The 22,118-nt window shown below is 38.7% G+C and overlaps 1 protein-coding gene across 4 annotated transcripts in view; it reads left to right on the top strand.

The window, feature by feature from the left end:
* Nucleotides 1–22,118, top strand: part of DGKI (diacylglycerol kinase iota) — a 445,642-nt gene that overhangs the window by 220,922 nt on the left and 202,602 nt on the right. For all 4 annotated transcript variants that reach the window (XM_064373122.1, XM_021674149.2, XM_064373130.1 and 1 more), the window contains exons 8-10: nt 758–874; nt 11,600–11,674; nt 12,127–12,225. In XM_064373122.1, the coding sequence (XP_064229192.1) occupies nt 758–874; nt 11,600–11,674; nt 12,127–12,225 (291 nt within the window). The remainder of the gene's footprint in view (nt 1–757; nt 875–11,599; nt 11,675–12,126; nt 12,226–22,118) is intronic.

The raw sequence follows: 22,118 nt of genomic DNA on the forward strand, positions 1-22,118 counted from the left end.
GAGTTAAGACCCTAATACTGTGGTATTGTTATGATTGCTAGCCTACATTCACTTCCTTTCAAAAGAAAAAGTCACTTTAGACTTGCCAATAGTAATAGGCTCATTGTTTTTTTTTTTTTTAGCAGCCCTAGACAAACCCAACAGAAGCAATCTCTTTGTACTTTGTTACCTCTGGGATTTTCAGCTCTGTAGAAGAGACATCATGCTTCTCTTCTGCCTTCTCTAAACTGGAAAGACAACCTGGGAGGATTTGTATCTATGATAGGAAAAGGAAAGGCAGGTGGTAGGCATTGCCTTTCTGCCTGTTCATTTCCTTCTCAACATTACCTTAAATCAACCAAATCCATGGCCAACACAGGTCAAGGGAAATATGTGCGAAAATTTTGTGTGAAATCAGGATTAATAGAACCCTCCAAGACTCTAACACTTTTATGTAAATATTCCATTCAACAATTAGAAAGTTTTAGCAGGCTCCATCCTGCTAGCCCGATTTCTTGTTACAGTGTTACAAGTTTGTAAACTGGAATAAATTCAAAGTCTGGTCTCTAAGCTCCTGGGGCGGGCTGGGTGGTGATGAGGAAAGCATGTCCTCAGTGTGTACATGCCCATTGTGCATGTGTGCATGCGTATGTGTTTCTGTGCATGCAACGAGTGTGCGTGTGTGTGTGTGCGTGTGCGCGTGTATGCATATTTATCCATTCTTGCTGCAGCATTTCTCTTTGACCAGAATTGTTTACTGGCCTATTTTTCTCTTCAGTTTCACAATAAGGTGACCTGCTTCATGCTGCATCACATTGAGGAACCCTGCTCCCTGGGGGCTCATGCTGCTGTTATTGTCCCGCCCACTTGGATCATTAAGGTGAAGAAACCTCAGGTAACTGCCAGGACTCTGGTGCTGCTGGGCCAGTGCTGAGAAAAATGAACTGCTGCTTCTTGCTTTTCTCCCCAGACTAGTCTTTGGGTTCTATGACCTCTGCTCACTCATTCCCAAGGCCCTATGCTTAGCTTCCACAGTTCGTCCCATTGACCCATCTCTTTCCTGCACTGGGCTCTCTCATGGAACCAGCCTCCCCATCCTAATGAAATCAAAGTTCTAGAGCAGGAATGTTGCCTCCTCATTCATGTGCTAATGATATTCTCGTTGATAGGTGCTCTCCCAAGTTTCACTGAGTACTAGTGGTGGGTATAGCTGATTCTTATACAACTGTGTTCCCTTCCAGCCTGTGCATTTTCAGAGAGTCAATGTAAGGGCAAACTGTACAGGCTTCATGGTTTGGTTAAGATTCCTGCCACTTCCAACCTGGAAGGCAGACTGTGAGTCATGACCTTCCTGAATACACAGGCCTGCTTAGAGAGCAACATTCTTTTCTTAAGGGAAAGTAGAATTTAGTCTCTTAATATCTAATCTCTTTCTGTGTTCTCCCCAATGCACTTCCTGTCCTTGTGAGTCTCTGTTTCAGTATTCAGGGAACACTTAGTGGTTTCTTGACAAGGTCATAATCTTTGAAATAAAATGTTTCTGCCTTTGTACTGTACATCCTTGACGGCTAGCTTCAAGTTCTGGGATGGCAGATTTTTAATGCTATGGGAAGAGAGACTGTACTTCCTTTAGGGTGCAGGCACTTTAGGAAATACTTGTCAAATTCAATGTCTTTAAATGATATGGTGTTCCTACTTCCTGTGGTCTCCAGACTCATCATGTAATTCATTCTCGTTGACTCAGGTTTATTTAAAAACTGGTGGATCAGGGATACTGTTTTGCTTTGTGTGTTTTATATAAAGTTTAGCCTCTGTTGATGAGTAATGTTTAGGAATAAAATTATAGTCTATGGAAACCCTTGGGATATTTTTTTCCAGAGGCAAGTATAGTATCTACATATTAAAAAATGAGGAGCCTAGTGCTTCATTTTATATTTTAGAACCAAATGCCAAGATATGTTAAATGAGCTACCCAAGGTGACAAAACAAATTAAATATAGTATTGCTATTTGAAATTCAAGTGTACTGAATTCCAGTTTTTATTTTTAAATCTCTTTAACATTTCTATTTTAATTTTTTTTCTAAAATTCTGTAATCTCTCCAAGGCTTTATATTAAACATTCATTCAGTTAAATCCACAGCTTTCCGTTGAAAACCTCGATTGTATGAGGAAGGCTAGTAGACATTGCAATAAAATACATGATCCTTACTCTTAAGAATCTTATTAGAAAGGGGGAGCTCCATTAAGAAGATGAGTTTTGTTCTGCTTTGTAAAAATGGGTGATATTTAGGTCTGTGGAGGAGAGAGAGAGAGAGTAGCAGGCAGGAGAATGGCATACAGGCATAGGTACTGTGTCCAAAACTATATCCATGGAACTGTGAGTCTAGTTTAACTGAAGTGCAGAGTTTATGCAGAGAGTAGATAGGAGGTGAACACACAATTGCTCAGGCCTGACTGTGGAGGGATTTTTTTTTTTTTTTTTATAGCCATGAACTTTATCTTGAAGTAGCAGAGTTCCTTTTAAGCAAAGGAGTGATAGAGTAAAAGAAAATAGTATTTTAGAAAGAAACAGCTAGCAAGAGTGTGTAGAATAACCTAGTGGTGTGGGAATTTGGAAGTCTGCGGACACACCAGTTAGGAGAATCAGAGATAATACCAGTGTGTACGGCAAAGTTTACTTTTCTAAAGGTTAAGAAACCCTTTTTGTTATGGAAATTTTCAAGCAAATAAAGAAAGAGAAAAGATTATAACGAATCCTATAGCCACCAACTTTTCTACCATTCTTTTTCATCTATCTCCTGCCACATCCTATTTTCATTTTATGAGTTAACCTTTTCCTTTTGAGATTCACATGCAGCTGTAAGAAGTAATACCAAGGAATCACTTGCATGCTTCCAAAGTTTCCCCTCAGTATTGTAGTACAAAATCACAACCAGGATATTGACCTTGATGCAGTCAAGATACAGAACATTCTATCCCCACAAGCCTCCCCTGTGTTCCCTCGTCAGAGCCACGTCCATTTCCTCCTGCCTCACCCCATCTACCCCATCTTCCTGGTAGTGGAAGCCTCCTCTTTTTCTTTATTTTGCTAGAATACTTTAAAACAAATCTTAGACAGCATACCACTTAGTCTGTAAATATTATGCTTCCATAAAAGATAACATTAAAAAAAAAACCCAAATACCATTGTCTCAGTCATGTTAATAATCCCTTAAAATTTTTTCCTGTCATCTCAAATATACCTTTTTTTTACTGTTTTTCAAGACAGGATCCAAAGTTCACAACTGCCTTTTGTTGACATGGTTCTTAAGTCTCTCTTAATTTAGAACAATACCCCCTTTTGTCAGGCCACTTACTTACTGATGAAATTGGATCACTTTACCCATAGGATTTCCCATATTTTGATTTTGGCTAATTCTTACCATGTATCCAAATTATTCCTCTTATTGCCCATATTTTTTGTAAACTGCTATTTAGACACAAAGACTCAATTATATTTAGGTTTCTATTTTTTTTTTTTTTCGGTAAAAGGGATACACTGGCAGTGCTGTGTATTTCTATCCTATTGCCATCACAGGAACAGGGTATCAACCATTTCACTCTCAGTGATGCTGAGATCCATCAGTAGGTTCAGGAACTGTCATCCCAATCCATCTATCATCAAGTTCGCCATCAGCTTTTCATCTATTGTTATCTATCAAAGGTTTTTGCCAAAGTCTATTATTGCATTAGGGGTTGCTAAAGAGTCAATTTCCAATTTTTACTCTATCTATCTATGATTTTTCTAAAAGAGACCTTTCCTTCATCCCAACAAATACATGACACATGTTTGAGAATTTGCCTTCATTTGTAAGTTTTCAGAGTGCTAAGCAGATGCCTTAGCAGCCTTTATAGGTTGTAGTAGTGCTTTTCTTGGAGAGTATCATTATGAAATTACTTAATTATGTTTTTATGTATTGTGTGTTTCTCAATACATTGTCATCATTCTTCTTCTTATGTTCCTATTGTTTCACCTCCAACCAGTTGTAACCTCTTCCACGGGGTGTCTGTCTCCATTTGTTATGAACCATGAGGTTTTGAGAGCTTCTTTGGTTTTAGAAACAGTACCATGTCCCAGGATCATTTAATTCATTTCCTGTCCATACATGGAATCAGCCTTTCTCTAGAGTCTTGGTTACTTTTAATGGGATATGGGATTTATAGCTCATAGTCTGGATGCAAAGTCCAAATTCATTATTCAACACGTACCTTTTTATTGCCATCTATGATTCAGGACAATGCAATAATAATAATAGTAAGAAGAGCTAACATTTATATGTGTGAGGAAAATTTTCAGTATTTTACTCTCAGTACCTTATTTTATCATCATAGTACCCTGTGAGCAGGTATCCTGTTATGCTCACTCTATAACTGAGGATTGTGAGGCACAGAGAAGTCAAATAAATTACCCAGGGTCATATAGTTATTAAATAGTTTGAGATGGGACTTGCACCCAGGTATTTGGATTCTGAAAAGCAAGCTTCTATTGGTATGCCACACTGTCTCCCGGTCTTTTGGTAGCCAACCTTGGTGAATCAGATGTTTTAAAAATTTTAGTAGTCTTCCCTCTCGTGGGCTTCAAAACCATCAAGTAAGTTAGTCAATGAACCATAGTCTGTTTAAAGCTGGTGTATGGTGAGCTTGTGGCAACAGTGCAGCAGTGGTCAAGAGCTTTCTGACTTTTGAGCCAATACTACCTGGGCCCATAATAACCTTGCTGTAGCCACTTTTCTAATTTGTGTAATATTGAACAATTAAACACTTCTGTTGAAACTCTTCCGACACCAGTGTTAAATTCTATGGCTATAAAAAAAAAAAGGAAGAAAACAAGGAGAAAAGTTATTATGTCTGTGATCTGATCATAGATGACAGTAAAAACTGTAGTTTATAGTGTGTAGATCATGAGTGGCAAGCTATTAGCCATGACTTGGAGGTAGATATATTAGAGAATTCATTTAAGACATTGGGAAGTAACTAACAAATGGAGAATTTGGAAGGTAGGTGGAGCATAGCAGAGTAAAATTTTTTTCCAAATTTGAGGATTCATATATGTGTATATGCACATACATATGTATATGTTTCTATACTCCATCGTACTGCTTCAAAAATAAATAGTAGAGAAGACATCCTTAATTTAATTCAGTAATGTTTATTTAACTACATTCAGAAATGCAGTTCTTTGCAGTAAGAGGTCCAAAGATGAATCAGACCTGATCCATTTCCACAAAGAGTATACTCATTCGTGGGAATATGACTAGAACTGTCTCAGTCACCGGGCAGAGTGTTTGTGGATTTTGAAAGGAGAATTCAGCCGTATGTAAATCCCTAATGAAAGAGTGCCTCCTTTCTTGGAGGTTTATTTTTTGATCAGTGTGCATCTTTGGGAGAAACACACATAGGATGCGGAGAGGAAGGGACCAGACAGGTTGGTTGAATCAGCCATCGTCAGCATCCAAGGTGGCCTATCTATCCGAGGTGGAGAGTGGTCAGTGCTACCTAAGATGTATGAACACAGTGTGAATATGAAGCAGGACTGAGCAGTTTCGGTCGTGGGGATCAGGGTAGGCTAAATGGAAAATATGCCATTTGTGGTTGGCCTTACAGGATGTAGGCAGTGTCAGTGAAAAGAAGGCTGAAAAGGACAGAAAAGTTGTAATCCCAGCACTTTGGGAAGCTGAGGCTGGCGGATCACGAGGTCAGGAGATCAAGACCATTCTGGCTAATACAGTGTAACCCTGTCTCTACTAAAAATACAAAAAAATTAGCCGGGCCTGGTGGCAAGTGCCTGTAGACCCAGCTACTCGGGAGGCTAAGGCAGGAGAATTGCTTGAACCTAGCAGGTGGAGGTTACAGGAAGCTGAGATCATGCCACTGCACTCCAGCCTGGGTGACAGAGTGAGACTCCATCTTAAAAAAAAAAAAAAAAAAAAAAAGCTGATAGAACTTACTGAGAACGGTTAAGATGGATCTTTAAATAAAGTCAGCTTTATTTGCGATATTTGCTTCTAAACAAATGACTCTAGAGAGGAGGAGTAAAGGAAATCTATTCAAGTATATTATGGTCAGGAGACATGGTTTATAAAGAGTTGTAATTAAATCACATATTTCATTTTTACTCCATGAGCAACTGTGGAATTGGTGGCTGTGTGAAACCTTGATGCTAAAGTGGGTGAGGGCTGCTTGGGTGAATTGCTGGGTTTCATCACCTCATTATTTAGAGAGATGAAGAAGTTATTTTATAGAAATGAAAAGATAATGGAAGGTAGATGATTTTAAATAATTCAAATTTTAAAAAAACCCCAATTTTAAGAATCAAGTTGATATATTTGAAGTCCAAGTTATTTAAAGTTGCAGATATCAGTGTTACTCTTTTGGACTGGAAATATTACTAGATGATATTTTGATTGGACAGGCAACTTAAAGATGTTCAAGTACCAGTGCAAACACTTGGAGCTGATGGAGTGAGATTTATGTGAAATTTCTGCGGGGTCAAGTTGTAAAAGACCACAGTTGAGAAGGCTTTCACAGAACTTGTGTATTATGAGATGACACCATTAGACAAAATATTTTGCACTTGATCCCCTGAATTTTCCAAATTGTCACTTTCTTATAACTTTCTCACTAATCTCATTGGGCTTCTCCTGTCCTCTAAAAAGAATATAAAATGGATCCTCCATAGTACTCAGTAGAACAAGCTGGTTTCTTTGAAAGAATGACGGTGCTCGATCTTTTATTGTTTAGTTTGTAGTAACATGAGTAATACATAAATATGCTCCCTGTAAAAATTCAACATTTCAGATAAGAGAGTCGCCTTTCACCAACATTTAAATGATAAGTATCTCCCCTGTCTCTTTCTATGATATATGCTGAGTTTTTACTGCACATTTACATGCATGGAAATGCACCCAAAGAAAAGACACAGAACCAGTTTGAGTGTAAGGCTGTGCGTTTTTAATAAATGACATCGTTCTTCACATAATGCTTTAAAACTTGCCTTTTTTAGTAAAAAAAAGATTCTTGGGGGCCGGGTGCAGTGGCTCATGTCTATAATCCCAGCACTTTGGGAGGCCGAGGCGGGTGGATCACGAGGTCAAGAGATTGAGACCGTCCTGGTCAACATGGTGAAATCCCGTCTCTACTAAAAATACAAAAATTAGCTGGACATGGTAGTGTGTGCCTGTAGTCCCAGCTATTCAGGAGGCTGAGGCAGGAGAATTGCCTGAACCCAGGAGGCAGAGGTTGTGGTGAGCCGAGATCACGCCATTGCACTCCAGCCTGGGTAACAAGAGCGGAAACTCCGTCACACACACACACACACACACACACACACACACACACACACACACACACACAAAAGATTCTTGGGGAAAAGTCTATATTACTATATGCAGACTTAACTCATTTTTAAAGCTGCTGTATATATTCCATGCTGTGGATATAGCCCAGTTTATTGATCCATCTGCCTACTGGTGGAATTGTTTCTAATGTTCTTCTTATAAATAATGCTGCATTCATTCCTTCCTAGCTCTGTTTGAGCTTTCCTTATAATAGTTCCTTTTTTTGTTTATCTCTTCTGGTTGGATAATCTTCTTAAAATGCTGGGAACCCATGAAATGTAATAGCTAATTTTGTGCAATGACCAATAATATCCTGTAAATTAGCCTCCAAATTGCCCAAACCATTTCCTTTGGTGAATTCTCAAGCTTCATTACTACTTGTGATTTAGTCAAATAGGCCTAGTTGGAGGTGCTGGGACCCTGTCCGTAACTTTTGGAATACGTTTTCTTTATCCTCCTGCCTGCCCATCCTCAGAGCAGCCTTTGTTCCTTGGCACAATGGGAGCACAGCAGAGTGAGAATGCTCTTTCACAGACTTCGTCCGTGACTCTTATCTCCTACTGTCTACCAGAGTTTTGTCCAGAATATGATGGGGGAAGACTTTATTTGGGATGACAAAGAAGAGATAACAGATCTCTTCTCTTGAGATCCGTTATTATAACCAGTCATTTGTGATCTTATAACCTGGAAAAGTCCCTGAAGACTAGTAAGAGGTAGTTCAGTTTCAGTCACAGTTGAGTGATTTACCTGTTAAGTATTTCTTAATAGCCCAGGAAGGAGTCATAAGTATGATCAGGATTTTATTGATAGGATCATTTCTGTGGCAAGGTAAAATTATCCTGGTATGAAGTACAGGAAAACAAAAAGCCTTTTTCTTGAGGTCTTTAACAAAAGAGCAGGCACAGAATGTCTAGAGCAGGGTGACTGCTGTTGGAATCAGAAGAATGCGAAAATCCAAATGAGGGTACAGCACTTCACTGTGTTTTTAGTGTTGATCTTGTAAAGTGAACACTTTGTCTCACTGAGTTAGCTGCCCTTGATATAATAGAGATGTTTTGTTTTCAAACATAAGATGAGTGTTAAAGGTTTCTTGAATATATCACCAACAATTCTACACAGTCACTTCTTGATGTAATTTTAACATTCTCATGAAGCGTGCCATTGTGTTGAACTCTGTCAACAATACTGACCCAGGCAGGATAAGCGATCCTGTAGATTATCAAGAGTAGATGATTTAGTCACGGTCAAAACATATCCAAAAATCTGCCTTCAAGCCCATCTCTTCCTCACTCAACCGTGGTGCCTTCTAAATGAAGGTATATACTTAGAGATACATATTTCTACAAAACTAGAAGGAAGCCTTGGGATTTTGAGGTGTGCTGTGAAATTCCTCCTATTTATCTTTTGTGTTTGACTATCCATAGGGCTGTAAGCTTACTCAGAGCTCACATAGATGCGCCCAGGTACTGTAAGTCAACCACTGTGTTTGGTCTCTGCCCTGTTCTTGTTCTGTGAAGTGAAGAAGGCCTCAGATGCATTTGGTTTGGTGAGGCTCAGAAATACTTGTATTTGTTACCTCTGTGTTAAAAAAAAAAAAAAAAAGCAAGCCTGTTTTGTGTGTCTGTTTCCTATAAGAATTGAGTTCTTTGCCTGCTCTGTTTTCAGACACCAACACCAAGCCTTACTTTAATGTGTTTTTCTAACTGTGCTTCCTATATGTGCTTAATCATCAAAATCACCTGAAATACTGTGAGTTCTATGATCAGACAAATTTAGGAAACAACTCTTAGCCTGATGCGTTAGATCTGTGTCTTGGAGTTTAATTGCTGAGTACTGTCAGGGACCCAGGCCCGTAGCATGTTCCTGTAAGCGCCTGGTGTCTGGCATTGCTCTTGGCAGTAAATGAACTGAAACTACAAATAAGTTAGGATGCAAGCATTCACTTCCCAAGTATCCTTTCCCATATCAGGAGAGGCTCAGTAAGTGCTGTGAATAATAGTAATATTTATTCATTATTTCAACAATGATTTGAGTGCACACTGTGTACCAGGCATTTGTGCTAGGTGCTGGGGACACACGGCTGAGAATGAGGCATTATTTAGAATGAACTGACATGTACTGAAGTGCTTATGGTGGGATGGATACCAAGCTAACTGCTTCACATACCTTTTCTAGTTATAACTTCACAACTGTCCTGTGAGGTGGGTATTGTCACCATCATTTTAAAATTAAGAAACTGCTATTTTCAAAAGTTTGACTTGGCCAAGGTCACTGATCTCATAACAGGGAGAGTCAGAGTCCATACTAGACGTATATTCCTGTCTCTGTTCGTCTTCTGCTTAGCACAATCTATGTGTCTCCTCACTTCCTCTTTCTACTGCCATCACTCCATGATAGAATTACCTGGTGAACTTTTAAAAAGCATCCTTGCCTGGGTTTTACCCCAAACAGATGAAAGAAGAATAGTTGATGGGGCCCAGGCATGAGCATTTTTCAAAGCTCTCTGGGTGATGCCAATGTGCAGTGATAGTTGAGAACCATTTAGAGCATCGTTAATTGACCCCAAATACATACTGCTCCTGCCAGCCTTATAATTTCCAGCATTCTTCTTAGATCATTTGGCTGATTAAACAATGATTCCAAATCATTTTTCTTCCCTTTTAAACAGTTTAAAACAGAAATCTATCAAAATAACAAATGCTTTCATAATGCAAAATGTTCCTCAGTGAGGGACATGATAAAAGACCCATTTAACTGGGAATTCGGAAACTTGAAGATCTATTTTCAGGGGGAAGTATAGTCAACAGTGAGTAATAAGGAATGACCTGGGGTCTAGAGCACCCATGAGCTTCTGGGTCTCTCTTTTCCTGGTGTGACTCTGAGATTCTGAGATCTTTTAATCTAATGGGAAAAGAAAACCTTGGGACAGATGGTAGTTCTTGAAAATTTCCCTCATCCCTGGTGAACACAGGTCATAAATAACTTATTTTTTTTTTTCCAAATCCAAGTCAAAGTAAAATAAAAGCTAAATAGTTAGAAGCTTACTAATTTGGATGCCTTAAGATATGTACTTTATACTAAAGATTATTTTGAATGCTCAAAGGAAAAAGAATACATTAAAAGGTAGAAGAATAGACATTTACATTTCTTCAAGCTGTTTGACAACTTTACTCAAACAATGCATGCATATATACTTATATAAACTTTTAAGAATTCTGCATTTCTTGCTGTCAACACTTTGTTAAACATCTATTATGTGGTCAGTAGTATCTTGCCTTTTAAAGATAGCAGTCTAATTAATCACTGACTCTCTACTAATTAAATCTGTTTTTATCTTGTGTTTAATCAGTGGGTTGTGACTGATCCCTATGACAGGTTCTTCTCAAAGCATCTGTATCAAATATTAAAAGCAAATGGTTAGTTAAGTAATCACAATATTGTGGTTTATACAGTTGCTAGAAAGAGAAGGATCAGGAAAGTAAATTGTGGGGGTGGGGGGCGTGATCACTGTATTTCAACAAGTTTGAGGCACTTTTATGAGAAGAAAAAAAATCAAGGCTACCAGGGGAGGGAAAACTTTTTAAACCATTAGGTCTTTAGAGAAAGAAAGAACAATACTTCCACCTCACTGTCATAGTGATTGAAGGTGAGTATTATCTTTGCATTTTACAAATCAGACATCAATGCTGATAGGACAGTTGGATCATAAATTTCCATTAGGGTCAAGAATCATTTTATGGCTATTACTAGAACAGATCATTACCAAAAGAGTAAACTGAGAAAAAAAAAAAAGAACAAGAAAGAAAAATAAAAACATGAAAAATGGCCTCCTTTTTTACATTTCCACATAGGTGATCTCCATACCAGGAGTTGAACTTGAACTTGGTTGGGCGGGAGACGAACCTGGTTGGGCGGGAGACTGGAGCCCCTCAGAGAATTTGGGATTCTTCCATTTTTACTGGGAGGGTTGGCAGGTATAACATGTGTTGTTATGTGAGTCCATGAGAGCCTCTGGGGTTCTCACTCCCTGCCTCTCCGTGTGGTGGAGAGTCAGTCGCTTACTCTAAAGCACTCGACTGATTTCTGTCTGTGGCTTACCCATGAACAGTGGCTTGGAAGTGTGAAAGCATGAGAAGCATGCAGTGGAACAGCATGCGCTGCCGCCATCTTCTACTTGGTTCTGCATGGGAAAGCTCCCGGGCTGGCGGCCTCTGAGCTCAGGTGTTTCTCTCTTTCCCCGCAGAACTCCCTGAAGACTTCAAATCGAAAGAAGAAGAGAACAAGCTTTAAAAGAAAAGCCAGTAAAAGAGGGATGGAAGTGAGTGTGTCAGTTTTATTCTGAGGAATTTCCGCTTTCTTCCCATAGCCTCCTTTGTCCTGTGAGATCTGGTCCAAGCTGATTTTTCTGACCTGTCTTCTACCACTGCTTTCTCCTCACTACACTCTAACTACAATAGAATGCTTCCTGTTCTTTTAAAAAACAAACACACAAAACCAACCTCTGCGTTTGCCTGGAAATGTCATCCCCAAGATGCTGATGATGAAGATGAAAGCTAATATTTCTGGAATATTTGGAGTTTACAGAGTAAAATAGAAAGCCTGGCTTAATTCTCTGGAGCAAATGATAACTTGAGATATTTTCTTCCAAGCCCGACATGGAAGTTTTGTTGAGAGTCAGCCCTGTGAAACAAAATGTGGGTTTATTGGGTGGTAGTGAGGGTGGTGGTTTTCCACTTCCTTTATCCTAACAGTACTGATTGCTTCTTTCAGCAGGAGAACAAAGGTCGTCCTTTTGTGATAAAACCCATCTCTTCTCCTCTCATGAAACCCTTGCTTGTATTTGTGAATCCCAAGAGTGGAGGCAACCAGGTGAGTCATTTTTCATGATTTTTAACTTAGCAGTTTTGATAATTTCTTGAAGACACAACTCTCAATGCCAATTAAAATAGTACCACTAGGATCCCAAGCTTTGGAAGACACCCAGTTTCTCAGGAACAAGTTTATTGTTCCTCTGATAGCCTTACACATTACAGTGCTAGGTAAAACCTAGATGTTCTATAATTTATCTGTCTGCTCCCATGTAAGACTATAACAGAGGTGCTTAAGAAACCTAAGTACTGACTTTTTCCTTACAGATTTTCAAGAAAGGCTATTCCAGAATTTCTCTTAGTTCATATGTTTCAGGATTCCTCAATTCTTGTAGTTAGGAGGCCCTTTACCAACTTATTTTTATTCTTTCTTTTGCAATTTAGATACAATTACTTTCATCCCTAACCTCAGAGAAGAATAAAGGACGATTCATGTGTCGTGATAATCATTAGCAAATACTACCACCACTATAGAAAATACCCACTTCTTCAGGTTTCATTTGGTCCTAGCCCAAATCCGATAGTACAGATATTTATATCATTTGAGAATAAAGAAGTGGACTTAGAAAAATTAAGTCTAAAGGCATGCCTAAAGTGGCACTGCTCTTTAAAGGACAGAATTTGTTCTTGATTTCTGGTCTTTGTCACTTCATCCAATTCTCTTCTTACTCTCTGAGGCTTCTTATCAACACTTTTCTATCGGCTTTAATTTTCTGTTATTTTCTTCTGAGTAGGGATGAGAAAATATTTTCCTTATCCACTAAGTATGTATTTTACATTTTGAAACAAGATTCCTGCAAGTTTTACGATAAACAACTGGAAATTTGAAACCCTTTCGTCATCCCATATGAGCAAGGGAAGTTGTATAATTAGGATTTGTCCAATGGTCCAAGATGATGTTCCTATTTCTAACTCTTGAAATGAGGTTCGGTTTTCCCTGAACCATACCCACTCTCTTGGACTAGTATCCCTATGGTCTATCAAAGGTTAGAGATACAGTTGGAAACCATGGTTCTATGATTTTGGCCACTTGAGCACCACGTATTAATTAGTTTCAAGTATATTTTATCATGACAGTCCACATATAAAATGCATGTATTAAATCATTATAAGCTCTCTTTCCTAGGGCACATAGAACTTGAGCTTATAAGTTATCTGTTTCTTCTTTTCTTTCTTTCTTTTTTTTTTTTTTTGGAGATGGAGTCTCGCTCTGTTGCTTAGGCTGGAGTGAAGTGGTGTGATCTCAGCTCACTGCAACCTCTGCCTTCCGGGTTCAAGCAATTCTCCTGCCTCGACCTCCTGAGTAGCTGGGACTATAGGCGTACATGGCCATGCTCAGCTGATTTTTTGTATATTTATACTATTGTATAACAGTAGAGACGAGGTTTCACCGTGTTGCCTAGGCTAGTCTCGAACTCCTGACCTCATGATCAGCCAGTTTCAGACTCCCAAAGGGCTGGGATTACAGGTGTGAGCCACTGTGCCTGGCCAGTTATCTATTTCTTTAAGGAGCTGATGATCCAGTTAAGACATAGCCTTCCTATTGCAATCTCTGTATAAATTATTAATGACAGGGACTTCAGAGATTATCTAATATTGCTTCCTGTTTTACCAAATAGAAAAGAGGTCAAGGAAGCTTAAAATGAATTTTCTAAAGACATCTTGTTTGTTAATGACACAAAAGGAACAAATGGAAAATAACTTAAGCAACATTAACTGCATATGACTTCTAAATTGAGTGGCTCAGACTGCAAGTGTTAATGGAATTTCAGAAGTAAGCGGTGACTTGGGAGTGATAAGGAGTGGTGTCATGGACATGGCTGAAAACAAAGATGGGCACTACTTAGTTATGCAGAGGAGAGAAGACTGGAAGGACTGTCCTTTTCCTGCTCTTTGCTGTGGCAGATTCCTGGTCATCCTTCAAGACTCAGTTGCGTCTTTCTGAACCATTTCTCAGGATCAATCATCCCTTCCACTATGCCCCGATAGCCCTTGGTACACACTTGCATGATATGAACTGCAGGATAACGGCTCTATGTGCATCTTCACTGTTAGGATATAGGTCCACCATTGAATCTGTGATTTCTAGAACATGGCACATAGTTAAATAATTGTATAATATGATTAGAAGAACAGATGCCATGATGCTGATTATTCATTGTGAGGGCAATATGATGAGTGGTACATGCATTTTAAATTATTGGAAATGTGATTACATAAAGATTAGAATGATCCTATGGAATCATGTCTTCAAAAAACAGGATATTTAAGGTTGAAGACTTTGGATTTATGCAATGGAAACTAGTTTGTTTGTTTGTTGTTGTTGTTGTTGTTGTTGTTTTGCTGTTTAAAATATTTTAGTTTTGCCGGACATAGTGGCTCACGCCTGTAATCCCCTAGCACTTTGGGAGGCTGAGGCAGGCAGAACATGAGGTCAGGAGTTCGAGACCAGTCTGGCCAACATAGTGAGACCTGGTCCGTACTAAAAAAATATAAAAAATTAGCTGGGCATGGTGGTGGGCACCTGTAATCCCAGGTACTCAGGAGGCTGAAGCAGGAGAATTTCTGGAACCCAGAAGGTGGATGTTGCAGTGAGTCAAGATCCTGCCATTGCACTCCAACCCAGGTGACAGTGTGAGACTCCGTCTCTCTCTCTCTCTCTTTCTATATATATACACTATATATATATATGTATATATATATACACACACACATATAGTATATAGTGTATATATATATATGTGTATAGTATATATATGTATATATATGTGTATATATACATATCTACTATATATGTATATATGTATACTATACATATATATACACATAAATATATAGTATATATATGTATGTTTTAAAAAATAATCTTTTGGCTTTTGAACAGAGGAGTAATATGGTGGAATCTAATGTGCATGTGATTCAGTTGGGAATCCTGCTACAATGCAGATTCTGCTTCAGTAAGTCGGGGTGGGCCCTAAGTTGCTGCGTTAGTAACAAGCTCGCAGGTACTGATATTGCTGCTCAGAGAACCATACTGGTTAGCAAGGGCTTACTGTGCTCAATAGAAAAATATATATTTTTTGTAAATCCTGAGTTTTGCCTTTTAATAATTTACTTATTCCACTCACCTACTTTTAGATATAAAACATTCCTGTCTCTTTCCCTCTTTGAAACTTAGGCTTTAGACTTTTTTCCCTTTTTTTAACTTGCTTAGTCGTCTATTTTTTGTGTAAATTACTGGACAATATTGCCACCTACTGGCAAGAAAAATGGCTTTTTTTCTTCGTATAATATTTTACTTGTGTAAGGAAAACATTTTGAAGGAATGCATTGGGATGAACAGATACAGGGACTGCCTCTATGTCTTTCTTTTAAAAAATCCAATATTTTAAAACTCTTTAATTTTTTTTCTAAATTGATACATTATTTTTGTACATGCATATGGAGTACATATGCTATTTCAATACATTTATGACATCTGTAATGATAAGTCACGGTGTTTAGCACATCAATCATCCCAAACATTTATCATTTCTTTGTGTTGGAAATATTTCAGATCTTCTAGCTATTTGGAAATGTGCAATATACTGTTGTTAACTATGGTCACCTTATTGTGCAAACACTAGAACCCATTTCTTCTACCGAATTGTATGTTTGTACTGACTATCCAACCTCTGTTCATCCCCTGCCCCCACCACACCCGTCCCAGCCAGTGGTAACTATCATTCTGTTCTCTACCTCTGTCAGATCCACTTTTTTAGCTCCTCTACATATGCGTGAGAACACGTCAGTTTTTGTCTTTCTGTGCCGGGTTTATTTCACTTAACATAATGACCTCCAGTTCTATCTTTGTTGCTGCAAATGACAGTATTTCATTCTTTTTTATGGTCAAATAGTATTTTATTGTGTATATACACCACATTTTGTTTTATCCATTCATCTGCTGATGAACACCTCGTTTGTTAAATCTCTTCTTTTAAACTTCACAGTAACTGTCTCTTTGTTTTTCCAACACTCTTAAGGTAGAGATGACACTGGGTGTTTTGCAAAGCTGTGGAGCTTGGCAGCTCTGCTGCTGTTATATTATTGAGATCCAAATTATTTGAGGAATCAGGGACCAAAATTTCAACCTTTTTGTTTTTGAGACAGTCTTGCTATGTTGCCCAGGCTGGAGTGCAGCAGCATGATCTCAGTTCACTGCAACCTCCACCTCCCGGGTTCAAGCAATTCTCTTATCTCAGCTTCCCAAGTAGCTGGGATTATAGGCATGTGCCACCACACCAGGCTCATTTTTGTATTTTTAGTAGAGATGAGGTTTCACCATGTTGGCCAGGCTGGTCTCAAGTGCCTGACCTCAGCTGATCCGCCTGCCTCGGCCTTCCAAAGTGCTGGGATTTCAGGCATAGGCCACTGTGCCCGCCCAGCCCAAAATTTCAACTCTGAATACCTCCTTCTGTGGAAAGAGATAGTAAGCGGAAGATAAAGTTTACCCTAATGCAGTCCCCTCCTATGTGTGGAAACTTTTGAATACTAGAGAAATAGGCCCCCTCTCTTATACTTCTGTTTGTTTTCATGTCAAAACTTATATTTTTATTTGATGTCCTGGACTCATCTTTCTGAGTTTTATAGAATCCTCTGATATCTCTCAGTGTTTCCTGCTTTCACACTGTCTCTCCCTCACATTCTCTCATGACTTCCTCTCCCAGCGACCTAGACTTTAACTTCAGGGTGAGGCAATGTTCTGACCTCTAGGATGATTCTAGCTGACCATTCCTGAGAGCTGAGGGATCCAGACCCTGGCTTTGCACACTGTTTGATGTGGAATCCTAGGGTAGAGGCATGGCAGTAGTTGGATCCTTGGATTGAAGATCCCAGGGTGTTTATCAGTAGGGTGATCGAGGAAGAGGTATCCAGTCTGTGGTCAGATGCATGCCGGCTGAGTTTATACCACCATCTGGGAATTGACTTTCTCAGACCAGGGCCACCCCTCCTAAGTCAGGGGCCAGTCACACCAAGGTGAGGAGAAGGGGAAGAAAGAAAGAGTAAATAACTTCAGACGAAAGACCTGAGTCCCAAAACTGTTTCTAAATAACTGGACAAACAACTTTAATGAAGTAGTTACTTTTTTGTAGTACTGGAAACTTCTCAACCTACTGATAAGTCAAGGATTACTATGTTTAGATAAAGGTTTAGGCTCCTAAGGTTTAGAATAGGTGGGGAAGAGGGCAGAGGGAAGTTGATAGATGAGGACACTTGTCAAAATCTAACCTCAAGATCTTGTCCAACCAGTCTCGAGAGAGGGAATTAAAACAACCAAATGATGAATCTGTGGAAAGTCCTATTTCCGAAGTCATAATATTGGTGGGAGGATTAGTCATCTAAGACCCAAACTAGCTCCTGTGATAGGTCTGGCTCCTTAGTCTGTAGCAAGAGGAATGTATAAAAAATGTTGGCTGGGCACGGTGGCTCATGCCTGTAATGGCAGCACTTTGGGAGGCTGAGGCAGGTGGATCCCCTGAGGTCAGGAGTTCGAAACCAGCCTGACCAACATGGAGAAATCCTGTCTCCACTAAAAATACAAAAAATTAGCTGGGTGTGGTGGTGGGCGCCTGTAATCCTAGCTACTCGAGAGGCTGAGGCAGGAGAATTGTTTGAATCCGTGAGGCGGAGGATGCAGTGAGCAGAGATCGCACCATTGCATTCCAGTTTGGACAACAAGAGCAAAACTGTGTCTCAAAAAAAGAAAAAAGAAAGAATGAAAGAAAAGAAGGAGTCAGTTTGGACTGGGCGTGGTGGCTCACACCTGTAATCCCAGTACTTTGGGAAGCCAAGATGGGTGGATCACGAGGTCAGGAATTTGAGACCAGCCCAGCCAATATGGTGAAACCCCATCTCTACTAAAAATACAAAATTAGCTGGGCCTGGTGGTGCATGCCTGTAGTCTCAGCTACTCGGGAGGCTGAGGCAGAAGAATCGCTTGAACCTGGGAGGAGTAGGTTGCAGTGAGCCGAGATTATGCCACTTCACTCCAGCCTGGGGTACAGAGCAAGACTCCAGCCACACACACAAAAAAAGTCAGTCTGAAAAAAAAAAAAAGAGTGGTCTGACTCTCTTAATTAAAACCTTTCAATGAGTCATTGTTTTCCATAAATTAAAATCCAAGCTTCTCAGCATACATTATTTAAACTACAACTCACTTCAGCTGTCTCTTCTCTCGCAACTCCCTATCTCATGGTTCAGAAAAGTGAATGGAATGTAGTTTTTCCATGGCATGTCTTGCTGTTTATGCTTTTACCCTGAAACTTCCTCATCTGTTTGAGGTGGAAAGAAATAGTTAACTCTACTCATCTTTCGAGACACATTTTAGATATTTTATTTACGATGCATTCTAATCTCTCAACTTGGGCTTAGAGTGTTTCCTCTGGGCACTCAGCCTCTAGACATCTGTACAGAGAAGTTCCCAACTTTAGCGAATTAACTTATTTTGTATTGGTCTCCTTCCAGTAGATTCTGAGATCCTGATGGTACACATGGACAGAATAGAAGCCTAATACATATTTATTGAATAAATGAGGCATTCTGTTTGGATTGTTTGAAGCAGTTTGAAATAATTATTTCTTCAACCCTTCTTCTCATTAATTTATTTTTCTCAGCCAGGCGCGGTGGTACAAGCCTGTAATCCCAGCACTTTGAGGGGCCCAGGCAGGCAGATCAACTAAGGTCAGAAATTTGAGACCAGCCTGGCCAACATGGTGAAACCCCATCTCTACTAAAAGTACAAAAAATTAGCCAGGCATGGTGGTGGGCACCTGTAATCCCAGCTACTCAGGAGGCTGAGGCAGGAGAATTGATGGAACCCGGGAGGCAGAGGTTGCAGTGAGCCGAGGTCGTGTCATTGCACTCCAGCCTGGACAATAAGAGCGAAACTCTGTCTTAAAAAAAAAAAAATTTTTTTTCCTGAGGCCTTTCTTATTGTCTGGGCAATTGTTCTTTCTATAATCTTGACTATACCTGTGTGATATAAACCGAGAATTAGTAACATAGCAGAGTTTCAGCCGACCCTAGAGTTAATGGTGCTTCGATGAAGATTGATGTGCTGTTTGAACGGACCCATTCTTGAATGCTTCTCCACACCCTCCACAGTTGTCATTATGTTTTCCTTTATCAATAATGCACAGAACTTTCTTCTGAGAGTGAGATCATCTCTGTCTTGTTCATCTCCATATTCTTCTACTTAAAACTGTGCCTGTCAGATAGTAGGTGAATGAATGAATCTTGTTCAATCCACCCACTTTTTGGGAATTTGTATTCTCCTGTTGCACTCCCTCCCCAATACCTGCAGCTGGGAAAAGTAATGTTTTAACTCCTTGGGAATACCCATTCTTATAATATCTAAACAAGTTCTGTGGTCAGTGAGGTATATCTGCAACAGCATCCATGGATTGGGATTGGCGTGTAAGCTGTTTTTTTCATTTAGAGACAACTAGACTCTTTCACAAAAGTTGTGGCTTTTATGTTTGGCATTATAGCATGTGATAACTATGAGTGTTGGAGACTTGTTAGTGAGTGACAAGTGACAAATGAGTAGATTTAATCTTGCTATTGAGGAAGAAACAAATCACCCTTCTCCTGGTGAATTAATATTTGTCAAACCATTCAGTTACATTTAATAAATGACTCATATCAAAGCCTTATAGTAGCTTAACCTGGAGGTAACAGCAGACTTAATAGAATTCATTTAAATGTGTGAGTTACATCTTTTTTTCTACACCCACTAGGTGGAGCATTTTTTAAATGCTTTCTTTTAGACACTTATCATGTTTGCTAATAAATACTATATTTTGATAAGAAGATTACTTTTTAATAGATGTGATCATATTATGCCTGAATGTCAACTTCAACAGGGTAGCCATGCATGGCTATGCAAGTTATCTCTACACAATTGCAGGGATGTTATTCCAACGGACTGCAGTAGAAATGGCATCTCTGTGGCCACTCAGATCTTTTAGAGAAATTCAAGGTTAAGAAAAACAACCTCTCAATGATTTTTATTTATATTTTTTTGGAGGATGTTAATTGCCTAATAATATCTGCATAATAGAAGAAGCTGAAACTGAGATGCACACTCTGCTATAGCAAAGGTGGAAAGGAGTAATTAACATCAACAATTCAAACTACTCTAGGAATCTAAAACTGAACAGTGAATTTTCTAGCAAGTCGGTTGGAAATGTTTTATAAATTAGTTGGTCATTAAAATAACTCTTGTGTTACCTATTAAACATAAAAGATTATTCGGCATAATCCCAAACAGACTTCATAGCAAGGTTTAGCAAGAGAAGAGGGAAAATGATCCAGTATTTAGTGTGTATATATATCTAAATCTGTGTTTGAATTTGATAGGAAGCAAAATATGTCACTTGGTGAAACTGAAGGATCTGTTGTAATTACTAGATAGAATGTGATTCCTAAAATTATAGCAAGCACATGAGAAGGCAGAACTGTTAAATTATAGATGTGGCTGATACATGCAACAGAAGACCTGCATTGGCCTATGTAGCAACAGGAGTAACAATGTGATAATTATAAGCTACACTTTAGAGCTCACACTCTGAAGTGTAATTTAATGAATAGATTAACAGGCTGCAAAAAAGAAAAGGATTAACATTAACAAAGGTCTGTTTCGTGCCACATACCACGCTAGAAACATGACTGTTACTGATTCATTTAATTCTCATATTCATCCTGGCAGGTGGATATCCTTTCTATTTTATATACTGCATTTTGGCAAGGTTAAAAATGCTCATGATTACTCAGTTAGAACACTGAGGTTAGTTTGACCTCAAAGCTCGCACTATTTCTACTATACTAGGATGACTTTTAATACAGCTTATTAGATATACAAACCTAGGAATATTTTAAGAAAGAGCAATTTTGATATCTACTGAAACAACAATATTATGAGCAACAAACTCGGCTTGACTGGTCAGATATTATTTACTATGGGTGATAAAATGAGGCATCCTACTCAATTTTAAATTTATTTTGGTATCACTTGATAAAAAAATTCTTCTTGCATTTTTGTTTGCTCAATCGACTTTAAAAATGATCTCTAAAATGACCTTATGTCTGCTATAACGATCATCTCTATAAATGTCAGGGTTACTTAAAATTCCCCAAAACTGTTCATGTGAGAGAGAGGTATTTGGCTTAAACAAACCAATATAGGCATGGAGATTGAAAATGTCAAAGTAAGCTGTGATCTTACTAAGGAAGTTATATATGTATAACTTCCATATATATAAAATAACTGGGAGCCTGGGATACTTTTGCTTCAGTTAGAAAAAAAGTATTTCCCTAAAATTATATTAATACTTAGCTAATACCGACCATATTTTATATAATACAGACAAAAATCTGCATAATAAAGTGAAAATTAATGTTAAATTACATAGGCTGATGAATAACTTTTCTATATGGATTTTCATATATTAATAATAGTAAAACAAGTATTATTCATCAAGCACTTACTGCATTTTAAACACTGTGATGTACTTCTCAAAAATTATTGCTTTTAATCCTTGCAAGAAGTCTGCAAACTGGTCATTCTTGTCTCTGTATTAAAGAAAAGGTGAGCTGAGCTTTAATGAAATTAAGAAACTTGCCCAGTGTTACATAGGTTGGATAAACATCTAACCTGACATTCAACCTATGTATATCCATGGCCAAAGCCAGTGATTTTAACTACTCTTCTATATTGTTTATATTTTGTTTATTTATTCATCATTTATTCACTCACTTATTTTTATTTGTTGAGACAGAATTTCACTCCTGTCACCCAGGCTGGTGCAATGGTCTGATCTCGTCTCACTGCAGTCTACCTCTTGGGCTGGGATT

This window comes from Aotus nancymaae, unplaced genomic scaffold (genome assembly GCF_030222135.1).
Source record: "Aotus nancymaae isolate 86718 unplaced genomic scaffold, 86718_ANA_hifiasm-v0.15.2.pri h1tg000002l, whole genome shotgun sequence".
NCBI lineage: Eukaryota > Metazoa > Chordata > Mammalia > Primates > Aotidae > Aotus > Aotus nancymaae.